This window comes from Bidens hawaiensis, unplaced genomic scaffold (genome assembly GCF_021521415.1).
Source record: "Bidens hawaiensis isolate Kalapana, Puna unplaced genomic scaffold, B.hawaiensis_p1.1 tig00023874_1, whole genome shotgun sequence".
NCBI classification, from domain to species: Eukaryota; Viridiplantae; Streptophyta; class Magnoliopsida; order Asterales; family Asteraceae; genus Bidens; species Bidens hawaiensis.
Genome location: NW_027493759.1, coordinates 62506 through 77836, shown reverse-complemented (window position 1 = coordinate 77836; position 15331 = coordinate 62506). Strand labels below are relative to the sequence as shown.

The window sequence follows — 15331 nt, the reverse complement described above, 5'->3', positions numbered from 1 at the left end:
AAGCATCATTATTTTTAGAATAAATTCAAAAAGATAGTTAGGTGATATTAAAATATTTAATGATTGAATTATTAATTGCTCTCATAAAAAAAATAGAAACATATTAATTATATTGTAATTGTTCGTAATTTTTCAAACGTTTTTTTTTTTTTTTTGTAATTTTTCATATATTTTTTTCAATTTTTGCAATTAAAATTTTGTTTCTCAATTTTTACTGATTTTTTCAATTTTTAACAAAATATTTTGCAATGTCAAACTATTTAAAAATAAAAAACTTACATAGCATGCTATCCATGCAACATATCTAGTATTGGAACACAAAAGAAACTTTAATAGACTGATTGAAACAAAATATTTTATTAGTGGCATGGTTGGAGCAATTTCAAAACTTGGTTACTATGCTATAGAGTAATCCTAGATGTTAATACTAATTACAAAAATGCGCTATATATTGAACATTTTATAGATTAAAATTTTAAGATAGTTTATTTAATTTCTTTTATTCAAATTTTCAAAGAGGTCAAGGGGTCAACATATAGAGAACGAGAAAAGAAGGCATTGGTTGTTTACATACCCTTTAAGTTATTCAAATACCCTTCGACTTTATATGATCGTATAGGCCTTATACTCTCGTATGATATTCAGAATTTTTCAGCTTTTGTCGGCTACCTAAGGACCAGCGAGAATCGATTTCATACGATACTATAGGACCCATATGATAGTGTAATGCCCATACGATCGTATGATTTTTTATTTTTTTTTTGACTTTTTACTTTATTTTATGGCTAACCGGGTTTTCGATCTTATAACTCTTTTTTAGTTCTTCCTACTTCAGTCTCGTTTTTATGTTTTTACACGGTTAAATTTTAACTACTTTTATAAGATTGTAAAAAAAACTAGAATTTTAAATTTTCAAATGATCGTATAAACCCTATATTATCGTATGACTTTTATGTAAAATTCGTACTGACTGTTTTTATCAGTGTACGATACGATGTTAGGTTAAGTTGTACTATGGGTTTCATACAATCGTATAATTGGTGTGTAAATTATTGTTAAAGGTGTACTAATATCATATCTAAAAGAATATATGATCATTTAAATGGGGGCATAGCATTAATTAATTGGTAATACAGTAATACCACGTTATTTATGCAATGTAGGCCATGAATATAATGAAATACCTGAAGCCATTTGCTTGAATTCACATTTTCTTTTCATTCATCAAAATTCAAAACCAAATACAACAAACAAAATCAGCAAGATGTTGAGAGGGAAAAGCCCCGGCCCCATCCTCCATTACAATTGATTTTCTTCATTATTGGATGACAATGACCTATGGAACACAGTATGAAACCATTAACCATGAATAGCACAAGTTGGAAGTCATGATGAGTAATCATAACCGTCGAATCTCTTAATGAGAGCAGGACGGATTGTTCGATTAGGGTCAGTTCTCAAGTCTCGTTTTTACTATTAATCGGGTTGGGGTCAGGTGAGGGCGTGAGGCAAGTAAAACCCGTTTGATCACCCTTACAATCCTGCATGTCATTGTATGTATCACCAATAGATATATTATGTTAAATTAATGTTGAAATATCATGCTTTTATGTAACTTAGTTTAGAGGTTGTTTGGCAATTTAAGTACCAAATCAATAAGATATTTGACTAATTAAGAGACAGCCTCTGAGTCATTCAGTATGTTTCTGAAACTTAACCGTTAAGAGGCTTCAGGAGCCCTTAATAGGTGCAGCCAAACACACTCTGCATCTGACTGATCAAAAGGTAATCACTAAATGGGTTGAGTTATTCTATAAAGGCCAACAAAAATGAGAAATGTGAGAACCATAATTAATTGACATGTATCAAGTGGGAACCAAATGAAAAATGGAATAAAAGTAATATTACACATTTTCTCTCTCCACATGCAACTCACATGTTAATTCTCCTAAAATTTTAAAGCGTCTATAACTTTTTCATATGGTATTTAAAAAAAATCACCATAAACGTTTTTTATCTTTAACATGAGTATGATTTTGTTATATAAAAATTAAAACAAAAATTACGCCATTGTGTTTTTTTTACTTACCACTGCGTCTTTTTTTATCATTATGTCTTTCTGTCTGTCATTGTGTTTTTTTTTTCATTACTCATCATTGTGTTTTTTTTAAATACTAATAACATCGTTGTGTAATAATAATATGTAAATATAATGAAAAATACCAATAAGTTATCTAATACATAAAACACACTGATGAATACATATTACATAAGAACCTGAAACGTAAAACACAACAATGAAAACGTATAACACAATGACCTGAAACGTAAGACACAATGGTGAATACATATAACACAATGACCTTAAACGTAAAACAAAATGGAAACTACATATTACACAATAACTTGAATGTAATACACAATAACTTGAACGCAATACATAATGAACATAATACTATTTTTCTCAAATTAAGTGAATGCCACATGTCAATTCCGAACAAAAGACAATGAGCGTATTACACAATGATTAATTGAAAGACAAATGTCGAGCGCAAATACACAATGACAAACAAAAATACACAATTATGTAATCTTTGTTTTAATTTTTATCTTTAATATGAGTATCAATTTAAAAACACAATGACCAAAATCTATACTTATAGAAAAACCCCATTAAAAAATACATTGAACAAGCAAATAATACAATATAAATAAAAACCCACTATTTTTTTTATTTTTATATAACAATATGATATTCGTATTAAAGATAAAAAAACGTTTGTTATTATGGTAAAAATGTTTTTTTTAAAGAATTGTTAAATGGAAAAGTTATGAACGTTTAAAATAATGGGAGAAGTAACATGTGTTTTGCATGTGAAGAAAGAAAGTCATCATAAGTGCGTTATTACCTTAATGTGCTTCTTATCAATTTTTATTTTTAAATTAATCTTAACAATCCAAATCTAAAATCAATAAATTAGATTATTTCTCAGCCTTTTCATTTTTATTATACTTTGTATTTTAACCTTATCAATCTCTTAACAGAGTCATTAATAGATTATTAGACATTCCCATAGTAAATTATAAATTTGGGAAATTTTATTAATGGCTGATCTGCAAAAGTTAAGTTTAGGAATAGGAATATGTTATTTTTTTATTTGATTTTCCAAAAGAGGGGATCTAACACATAAATATTTTTTTAAAAATAAGTGCGAATCACGTGGTGGTATGAAATGTCACCTGAAACTTGCTCACCAAGTCACGTATATGTGCTGTCTACACGCCATACCCCCTACTGAACCAAACCACTTTCTCCCCACATTTTTGTTAATGGCACCTCTCACCCTCTCTCTAAAAGCATAACTATTCAATTTTGGTCTATTTATTTGTTTTAAAGGTTTACTTCATATAATAGTAATCAAGTTTTAAAATTGTTCTAATCAGATTATTGAAAAAATCTTTTATTCTAATCAGGTTATTGAAGTTTCTTTTTTGTTCCAATCCTAGATATTTTACCTGAATAGCAAGTAATCTAAGTTTTTTTTTTAATATTTTGACTTTGCATAACAACTTTTCTAATGTTGGGGAAATTAATAAAAAATGCGAAATATAATTTTAAAATTTCAAAAAATTGAAAAAAAAAAATCAAAAAATTGCAATAAGTTAATAGCGAGAATTTAAAAAAATTGCAAAAGTTATAAGATCAAGTCGTGCAATTTTTGTTTTAAAAACTATAACTCCAAAAGTCTATTAAAATTATAACATCAGGTCGTGCAAAAATTATAACTCCAAAAGTATATTAAAATTCAAAACAAGATAACAAAAATATAAAAATATAAGTTTCTTTTTAATATTTTTGCAATTTTTTAAAATTTTCGCAATTTATTGCAATTTTTATATTTTTTTTGTAATTTTTCATAACTTTATTATATTTCGCATTTTTTACTAATTTTCCCAACATTTAAAAGTTATTATGAAAAGTCAAAATACTAAAAATAAAAAGAAACCTATATTACCTACTATTCAGATAAAATATCTAGTATTGGAACAAAAAAAAACTTCAATGACCTGACTGGAACAAAATATATTTTAAGACCTGATTGGAACAACTTTAAAACTTGGTTACTATTTTATAGAGTAAACATTGTTTTAACTATGTGCATGTTGAATTGATAAAATTACTGTTTATATCGTTGAAATGGATCAATATCATTCTATTAAAAAGTTTAATTACCTTAAGTGAATGGTAAAAATAGCAAATGGTGGTGGTTGGCGGCGGTAATGGTCGGTGGTGGTTGGCAATGGTGGAGATTATGTAGAGTAAAAGAGAGAATTGAATGGAGAGAAAAAAAGAGTGATGGATAAAATGATTTTGAGTTGTTTTAGTAGGAATAAAATAAACGAGGGAATATGTGATTCCATTATATTGACCAGGCCTGGCTTTGAAGGTGTGCGAGCCGCACCTTCGGTCTGGGCACTTTTTTTTAGGGGCCAAATTTTTTTTATATATTGTTTATATATATATATATATATATATATATATATATATATTTAAAAAACTATTTTTTATTTATTATAAATTAATTTTGATCACTTTTAAAATTATTGGGTCCTTTTTATTCTAAATTCAATGGTTAAAATTTAAGTTATTGGACCCAAACCAAAATTAAAAAAATAAAAAATAAAAAAAAAGTAATAACTAGTAAAAGAAAAAAACGTTGATCAAAATAAGGCCTCTAGCAATGCTTCGTCGTTCTCATTACCCCTTTCAAGTTCACCCTCATTTTTTTAGTTCCCTATCAACAGTCACCACCATCTCTAGTAGTCCATCACTATCGGCGCCACCAAAAAAAAGCATCGGCCACCGCCATACCAACTCAGTGACTCATCAGGGTATGATTTTGAGTTTTAACTATTATTATTTTATTTATGGTTGTTCCGCTATTCGGTTGAACGATTGGATATTTGGATAATATAAACTGTGAAGTGGTGATCAAACAATTTGTTGACAAGAATGCTAAAAGAGTTTCATGAATCATCGGTTAGCGGTTAGCTATTATTTATTTTGCTATTTTTATTGTTGTAACATTAATGTCGTTTAAAAAAACTAACTTATATACTTCGTTAGTTGTTAGGGCTTACGGGCCTTTTTGTTTCGCCTCGGCTGATACATTAAAATTCTCAGAGACGACACTGATATTGGCCAATAAAGCATCCTTTATTAATTCTCTTAGATTGGTCAATTTAATTCCGTCTTTTGTTTATGCACAGCAATTTTGTAATTTAATGTTGAATTAATATTGAAATATCATGCTTTTATGTAATCCAGTTCAGCAAAATTATAAATCTGGGATGGTTGATTTTCGAAAGTGAATTTAAGGAAGGAATATGAATATGCAATATAATAATTATAATTATATTTGAGTTGATGTTGCACATAAATAATTTTCTAAAAAAAACGCAAGTAATCACGTGGTATGAAAGTCGTCCATAAATTGAGGAATAATAATTTTCTCCCCAAGTCATTCCATTCGCATATGCGGTAGCTGTCCATAGTCATACACCAAACCCTACTACAAAACATTCTCCCTCCCACATTTTTGGTATTGCTACCGGCCGCTCTCTCTCTCTCAAAATGTAACTGTTCATTCTTCTTATATAATATTTAATAATAATAATAATAATCTGCATGCATTTTGAGTCGAGTTTTTTTATCTCAACTATATACGCGTTAGTATCGTTGAATTAATAATGAGTTAGATATATATATGGATTAGTATTGTTGAATTTTGATTCATATATATTGTATTGTTTTTGCAGTGTAGATCTGAAAACTGATAGTTTTCGTCGTTTACTACAATTCATTTGAAGCGGAAATGAGCCGTTTGAATAATGCGTATGACAAGGTTTTACGGAGGTTTCGTGAACGCCCCTATTTTTCGGGAATTATCGCCGTTTGCGCGCTTAGGTATATTCCAATTCAGCTTTCTTATTATTATTTTAATTTAATTTTCTATTCTTTTGTTGTTATAAACTGCCGTATGGAATTAGTTAAGTAAATTCAGATTTGATATGATATGATTTTCGGTATGTTGCATGCCTTCAGATTCATGTCATGATTATTTTAGTTCTTTTTTTTATTAAGTTTATGTTGATGAACTTATTTGATATTGCATGTTAGGTTGATGTGGTTTATTTGCCGCGTCTATTACACAATGTGTAGTTTTAATATACGTGGAGTTTGTTTCCGTACCTACAATATGTTGTGAATCACATAATGCATTTATATATATCATTCGGATGTGATATTACACAAAAAGGTTACAAGTATGTTATATGATTCTCATAATATTATTGGCTTTGATATGGAAGTTCCCTAATGAATAATTGGAGGTTGAGGAAAAACAATGGTTATAAGATAGTAGTTTACACCCATAGTTGCCAATAGCGTCCATAGCGGGTACTACACCGAATAAGCCTCTGCAAGGTACTTTGCGACCACATAACGAATTCCGATGTTATTTTTGCCAAAAAGGGGGAAGAAGGAAGAGCGCGGCACAAATTATGCTAGAAGCGAGGAAGAAGACTGCGAAATGTACACTTTGGACTTTTAGGTTTAATAAAGTCTATGTATTATGACATCTAACCCCTCTTTCTTTCACTGGTTTACATTGACCCCTAAAATTTATGAATTTTCACATAAAAAGTGTAAAGTTAATTTGTTTATTTTAATAATTAACCCCCTCTATCTTCACTATTTTACATGTGGTCCTTAAACTTATAATTTTATATATAAAAAGAATAAAACTAACATTTGCTTTTTTTTTTATTTTCTAAAATTTCTACTATTTTATCGCTAAACATGAAATAGCTGGACCAATTTTTCGCTATTGCTACTTAGCATAAAAATAGCATGTCGCTATTTACCGCTATTAGCTATTGAAACCTATGTTTCCACCCATCAGTTACTACCTATTACAGCTTAGGAGGATTCTGGTTGCACCGAGCAACCCAGGACAGCCCTAGTCTACCGATTAAACATATTCGTTTCATTTGATATTGAATATAAGCCGAAAAATTTTCTGGTGTTTGTGATAAGTTATACATAGAATCGTTTTTAAATTATGTTTCCTTGTAACTTATTGGGATTGCACATAGTTTATAACTTAGCCAAATTTTAACTCATGGTTTAGTACATGAACTTATTGGATTTTACACATGTAACACATTTCAGTTGTGGGGGTGTTGTGGCTTATTCAGTGGCAACTAGTGAAAATTATGATGATGTTGGTACCCAGAAAAAGAAGGTTGTTGTGCTTGGAACCGGTTGGGCCGGAACAAGTTTCTTGAGAAATCTTAAGAACCCATCTTATGATGTTCAAGTGATATCACCAAGGAATTACTTTGCATTTACACCTTTATTACCAAGTGTAACGGTTGGCACTGTTGAAGCACGCAGCGTTGTCGAACCAATTCGCAACATTGTCAAAAAGGTATGTAAACTAGTTTGTGTTTTCTTGTTTTGTATATACCGTGAGATCAGGCAAAACTTAAAAGGCAGAATGGCAAGTTGTGGGTTGAACTGTTCAACCAGAACACAGTCTACGTTTCTATTTGTGTCAAAACATTAACCTTAATCCGTGCAAACTTACAATCTTGTAAGCTGAGCATGGCCCGGTTCCGTCTAACCCATTCATCTAAACAAATTAAACGGGTTGGGGATAACCAGGTTGTAAATATGATAGTTGTGTTGGTTGGTTGTAAAAATTGGGCTACACGGGTTATTGAATCGACTTAGTTAATTAATGGGTTAAACGGGTCACCCTGAACGCTAACCATTTTAAACAGGATAACTTGAACACGATTTGTTTTTAAACTGGCTAGCCCGAACACGACACATTATATAAACAGGTCAACCTGAACATGGCATGTTCTCTAACTGGTCAGCGGTGGGTCAACCTGATACGATCCATTTTCTAAATAGTTCACCCCGAACGCGGCCTGTTTTCTAAAACAGTCAACCCAAACACAATTACTTTTTTTAAATTCGTCATCACGAACATGACCCATTTTTAGAATGGTCAACCCGAAAACGATCTATTTTAAAAACAGGTTAAATATGCTAACGCGAAACCTGGCTCTACACTTGGAAAGTTTATATATCATTGTTTAGACAATAAATAACTCACTGTGAGGCAATTAGCATTTGCGACTTACTGATTACTGATCAGTGTCTGTTTAACTGACTCGTAACAGAAGAACGTAAACATCAACTTTTGTGAAGCCGAATGCTACAAAATCAACGCACAAAACAAGAAAGTGCATTGCCGGTCAACTAAAAATGCAAACGAAGAATTTATTGTCAACTATGATTACCTGGTTGTTGCAATGGGAGCCCGTGTTAACACATTTAACACCCCCGGTGTTGAAGAACACTGCCTCTACTTAAAGGTAGTTCACATACCAAGATTTCACATTTCTGTCAGTAAGCTATCAGTTATGTTAGTTTAATTATATTCTTAATACAGGAAGTTGAAGATGCGCAAAAGATTCGCAGGAAAGTAATCGACTGCTTTGAAAAGGCGAGCTTGCCTAATGTGAGTGATGATGAGAGGAGAAGGATGCTTCAGTTTGTTGTTGTGGGCGGTGGTCCAACTGGTGTCGAGTTTGCAGCTGAGCTTCATGATTTTGTATCAGAGGATTTGGTTAGGTTGTACCCGACCGTTAAAGACTTCGTCAAAATATCACTTTTGGAGGCAACTAACCATATATTGAACATGTAAAGTGTATTTTTTTTGGCTCACAAGTCTTTTAACTTTTTTTAGTCATTTTATTTAGTGCTGGCAAATTGGGCGGCTCTAGTTTTTGGAATAACGAGTTGTTTTGGAAAAGATTCAGAATGAGTCGTTTTTGTAGTCATTTGTGGTCTTGTAAAACAGACGGGCTGGTCATTATTGGATAAAACTGGTTCAGGTAAAACAATGTGGTTTTAAAAAGTATCAGTTTAGTTTGGGTCAAAACTGGTCATTTTTGAAAATTTCAAAAATGCTTCAGGTCAAAGCAGGCTGTTTAGAAAAGTTTTAATTTGGTTCAGGTCAAAACGGGCTGTTTTGGAAAAGTTTTAGAATGGTGAAATTTGGTCAAAACGGTCGTTTTGTAGTAATTTTATTTAAGCCTTGAAACAGACGGGCTGGTCATTATTGAGCCAAAACCGTTTCATGTCAAATTAGGTGGTTTTAAAAAGTTTCAAATCAGAACTGGTTTTGACCAAAATTGGCTCAGGTTGAGATGTGTGTGTTTAGGAAAAAAAAGTATCAGAATGAGTTCACTAGTTATATTTGTATTATGATCATTTGGATTCGTTCTAAGTCGCAAATATGATTAGTTCGACCTAATTTGTACCTGTTGAAACTCAAATCAACCCATTTAACACAAAAAAAGAATCTCCCAATCAGTCAATTTTTAAATAGCAGGTCATGATTGACATGGGTAATTTTTATTCCATAAATGCCTGCTTACAAATGCACTTTGACTTTCAGGTTTGACAAAAGAATTACAACTTTTGCTGAAGAAAAGTTTCATAGAGATGGAATAGATTTGAAAACAGGATCAATGGTGGTTAAGGTTTCAGATAAAGAAATTTCAACAAAAGAAATCAAAACCGGGGAAGTCTCAACCATACCCTATGGGATGGCGGTATGGTCAACTGGCATTGCCACTCGTCCCGTTGTGGTTGACTTTATGAAGGAAATCGGGCAGGTACTGTCACATTATTTTCATTGAGTGGCATTAATTGTTAAATGACATGCGTGGCGTGTGCTTCATAGGGGAAACGACGTGTTTTAGCTACCGATGAATGGCTTCGTGTTGAAGGGACCAACGATATATATGCACTCGGAGACTGTGCCACAATAAACCAACGCAGAGTCATGGTACATTCAATTTATATATCTTTATACAAACAATTCAGAACTTCCAAATAATTTAAAATTTTAAGAAATCTTTGCAATCAACTGTTTTATTTATTTTATATGCAATTTCAATTACATATGTAATTTGGTTATCACATGTCAACCTGTTATTATATATATATATATGCAATCACAAAATAACTACTTTCAAATAATATTTATATATGTATGTTTGTATCACTTTTATTCAATGTTTGAGAAAAAGGGTTGACATTGAATTGTTGACTGGCAGGAGGATATATCGTCTATATTTGAAAAGGCTGACAAGGACCGGTCCGGAACACTGACCATTAAAGAGTTCCAAGAAGCAGTTGATGACATATGTGACCGGTATCCTCAAGTGCAACTGTATCTAAAAAACAAGAATATGAGCAGCCTTGTTGATCTACTAAAAGAGTCTAAGGGTGATGCTATTAAAGAAGTCAATGTTGATGAATTGAAGTCAGCTTTATCTCAAGTTGACTCGCAAGTCAAAAATTTCCCAGCAACCGCCCAGGTATCTCCTAATACCATACCCGAACCTGTTAGGGTATGTTTGGTATGAGGTAATGGAATGAGCGAAAGAATGGAATGAACGAGGGAATGAAATAGACAATGGAATGGAATGGATCATTATACTCCATTACCATATTTGGTTACCCTTTAGGAATGAAATGTATCATTACCTTGTGTTCTTTGGTAAAAGCGAAAGATGAAAGAATGAAATACAATTAATAAAAAATGATAAAAATATCCATTCTTTAAAATAATTTGTTTTACAAAGTTTCACAACATTAATATATATAATAAATTAAACATGCTTTGTAATTACATAAACAAATATCGGTAGATCGTAATATAGAATAACATAAATAAATCATAGTGGAACTAAAAGAAAAGTTTATTAAAAATGTTTTCTATTGCTACGTTTTAGTATAAGAATTATGAAATGTTATTGAAAAACAAAATAGATAAATAACATGAAAATAAGGTTGGGAATGAAAAAAAAAACAAGGTGAGTGGGAGGAATGAAAATAACTATTTTTAGAAGGAAAACCATTCCTTTGGTGATGACTTGTTCCTTTCCAGTTTTCAACCAAACACACTTATTTTCATTGTGTTTGAATGAGTGATTCCATTCCGTCCTGCATTAACCTATACCAAACGCTACCTTATTTTTTTTAACCTATACCAAACGCTACCTTATTTTTTTTACTTAATTTCATACTCGGTTCATTCCAAATTAATTAGTTATCTGATGCGTGATGGTTGGTAATATGTAGGTTGCAGCGCAGGAGGGCGCCTACCTTGCAGATTGTTTCAACCGTATGGACAAATGTGAGAAACGTCCGGAAGGTCCTATACGTTTCAGAGAGTCGGGACGTCATCGTTTCCGCCCTTTCAGGTACCCACAATACAAAAAAAAAAAAAAAAAAAAAAACTTTGAAAAAAATGAAAATTTTCGTTAATTCTGAAACGGGCCATTCTGACATTAGTATTTTATCTAGTAATACCATCGGTTAAGTTAGTTTAGTGTATTTTCATGTTTATCAAGTGATTTGAATTACTAGGATATTGACTGCAGTATTTGTTTATGTGTGTAGATACAAGCATCTTGGTCAATTTGCTCCATTAGGAGGAGAGCAAACAGCTGCACAACTCCCTGGGGATTGGGTTTCTATTGGTCACAGTTCTCAGTGGTTATGGTATTCAGTTTATGCAAGGTATATACTTCCTACTCCTACTAATTGTAGTGTATTTCATATTCATTCACTAATAAATTATTCAATGTTTTGAAAATTTGACCGATTATAGTACCGGTTCCATAATCAGACTGGTTGAACCGGACCAAAAACCTATCGTTATTTAAAAATGTAAATGAAAAAACATGTATTGTGATCAAAATGAATAAGAAATTTTAGTTGTGATCATGATTGTATAGCACTACATAAAATGTAATATAACTGTATAATCGTCTCTTTTTCTCTCTATCCTGTAAGCATCGCATAAGATGATAAGAGTAATTATGCAGTTTTTATAGTTGTATAACTGTCTATGTTGTTTTGTTCTTGGAATTCAACAGCAAGCAAGTGAGTTGGCGAACGAGGTCGTTGGTGGTTTCAGACTGGATGAGGCGTTTCATTTTTGGCAGGGACTCAAGTCAAATATGAGTTAACCAAACAAACAGTTTTTCCTAGTATTTCCGTCGTTGTTCCAAATTTTTTAAGTATTCGATATTCATTTACAGATTACAAACATCAAGTTAAGTTTTGCTAGTTTCATACTTTCCAAGTTTTTATCTTCACATGTTGCTTTTATAACTTGCACATGTTGGTTACCAACTTGTACCTCTTTCAACAAGTCAAAAGCTTGTGTACGATATGACAATATTCGACCACAATGGTCTTGCTTTTTTGGCAACGTACAAAAGCTATGGGTAACGGCTGCCACATGTCTTTAAATATAAGTTCTCAATTGCTATTTTTGGGCTTTCTTTTAAAAATAAGAAAGATATAATTAATTTAATTAAGGCACAAACAAATTGCTAATTTTTCTTTTACGTGATAGTTAACAATATTATTATTTTTACGGTACATATATATTTTGTTGAATATAAATAGCGTAAAATAATATCAAAATAGAACATGCATATTTCGCCTTCGAATCAGCTATGTTCATATACATTGTGATGCCATGGAAATAACACAAGATAATGGCATCGGAGAGATTGGTTATAGAGTAGATGACTTCCTTGGTGTAACCCCGTTCTTGAACAAACTATACTCGATGGTTTATGATAAATCAACAGACTCAATCATTTCTTGGGCATTCTTTGTATACCAAAGTTCTTACATGAACTCTATAACATGGTTTACAAATGAAGACATTGATGATCGTATATCTTGGAGCCTTCCAAATTGTGATAGCATCATCATTTGGGATATTAATAAATTTACAACTCATGTTCTTCCAAAGTATTTCAAGCATAAAAATTTCAGTAGCTTTAATTCACAACTCAACATATATGTGTCTAATTGACTAATACAATTTTGATTTATAGAACTCAAAGTTTTTGGTTTTGAAATACATATATAAAGAGAACTAGGTTAGAACCCGTGTAATACACGGGTTGGCAATAAAATAAAAGCAACAAAAATAATATAATAAATATATAATAATTACACGAGATGAAACATGAAAAAAATATGATTCACAAGTCACTTGAAAGTGTTTTCTTTTTTATTACAATTGAATTTTTGGATACGTTTTGACCATTGGTTTAACCATCCTAAACTGAGATTAAGTCCTTTATTGGCAACTTGCTTGATTCTACATTAAAACTGTTGACAAGTCATTTTAGTCTTAATGAACTTCAATAAATGCAGGGCCAATGTACTATAATCTCTAATGGGCTTTATCTGCATGACTCAATAAACGTGTTAAAAACCAAAAATGGTGAAATTTTGAAAAATTTCGTAAATTAGATAAATTAAAACCAACCGTATCAAAGAAGCATGCCTCAAATATTGCTATGGTAAAAGTTGTGGCTGAGAAACAAACATGAATACACAAAACACAGTAAAAAAATCATATATGTATAAGACAATAGATGTATGAAGAATAATAAAATAGATAAAAATAATTAAAAATCAATTAAGATGAACCAATATATAATGTGCTCGTGTTATGATAAATTATTATATATATAAAGTATAGACTCAAAGTGGTGTTCAAGAATCCTCAAATAGATACACAGTTTGATTAATCAGAATAAACTTTTGCTATGGTAAAAGTTGGTTTTTCTCTTATCAAGTTACTCACTGCTCACTTAACTGAATGATACAGAGTGGTAAATTATTATACAACAAAAAAAAGTAATAAAAATCCGAGCTTAACGTAAAATATTAACTTTGAATATGATCTTAAAAAATTTGAAATGCCAAGTATTAAAAGGCAAAGTTTTTTATGAAAATTAGTTAATGTTATACAACGTAAAAGTTGACCATATTTAGAAACATACATAGACAACTTTAAAAATTTGTTACAGTGCACTACAGAGCAATATATATTTTTTTTAATTTTAAGTATTAGTCATCTAATTGACTAAAATTTTTCGCTTATATGAAGCATTTGATATATTAAAATTAAAAGTTAAAATGCAAAGTAAATAATACACAAAAGTTGAAATAACAGCAAGTTGAAAAAAAAATGCCATAGAAGTAAAGAGAACTTAGCTGGAAACAACAGAACTGTGATGGCATCTGGTCTGCCTCCCTGGTACCACTTGAATATTGTAATTTGATAGTGAAGATCCATAACTACCTACCGATTAAAACGTCAGTGCATTCCTTTAATATAAAAAAAGACCGAATATAACACATGATATCATTTAAGCAAAAAGCATTGACCACGATTAAGATTACTCACCAAGTGGGCAATGATTAAACCATATTAAAGGCATGGAAAGTTTGATAAGATGTAAAGAAATAAATGATGTTATGAAACAGTAAGAATAATTTTAAAGAATTATAGCATGGTCCTAACAACTAACTTTCTCCACCGAAGTTGCATCAAAAAGTGCCTAAAGGTTTAACAAATAGTATGCGCAGAAGTTTAAAATAACAATAATTTTTAATTAACATGTCATAGAATAGAAGTAAAGGTTTAATACCGTAAAATACAGAATTGTGATGGCATCTGGCTCCTCCATGGTACCACTTGAAATAATACCGTAAAGTCATCATCGTCATACAAAAAATAATCATATGATAGCAACATGAAGTTAATGAATGAATGAATAAACTGTTCCAAATACATAATTATGAAGAAGTTAATGAATGAATAAGACTCATTAGATTTATGTTAATGAATTCACAACTGTATGTAAGTAACTTCTAAACTGTTGGTGTTACATAAACTGTTCCAAATAATTTTGCAAACCAAATGTTCCAGAAAAAATATGTTGATTCCACTTAAAATAGCTATAAAGCAAGAAACTAATTAAGCTATGCATGCACACCCTCAAGATGCATTTTGAAACACTTGAAATAGCCGTAAAGCAAGAAACTAATTACGCTATGCATGCACACCCTCAAGATGTCTTTTGAAACCGATCAAGCATACGCAATACAATTGATCAGTAAGAAAATTATTAAAACTGTAATTAAATAAATGATCGGCAAGCACGATACATTCAAACCTGCAATCAAATACACAAATATACAGTGCGACGATGAGAGACAAACCTGCAATCACTGGAAAGTGGTGATGATAAAACCTGTGGCTGAGAAACAAACATGAATACACAAAACATAGTAAAAAAAATCATATATGTATAAGACAATAGATGTACGAAGAATAATAAAATAGATGACAATAAT

General features: G+C 31.1%; 1 protein-coding gene and 1 pseudogene across 2 annotated transcripts in view; both read left to right on the top strand.

Moving 5' to 3' along the window:
* LOC143568289 (cellulose synthase A catalytic subunit 1 [UDP-forming]-like) overlaps positions 1-15331 on the top strand; it is a 209075-nt pseudogene that overhangs the window by 168924 nt on the left and 24820 nt on the right. The gene's annotated exons all lie outside the window — the stretch shown is intronic.
* LOC143568291 (external alternative NAD(P)H-ubiquinone oxidoreductase B2, mitochondrial-like) lies at positions 6516-12152 on the top strand. The gene is made up of 10 exons (XM_077054479.1): positions 6516-6595; positions 7235-7493; positions 8257-8451; positions 8529-8779; positions 9540-9759; positions 9828-9932; positions 10204-10467; positions 11234-11355; positions 11555-11674; positions 12034-12152. Exons 1-10 carry the CDS (start codon positions 6516-6518, stop codon positions 12119-12121), a joined length of 1704 nt encoding a protein of 567 aa, XP_076910594.1. The 3' UTR covers positions 12122-12152.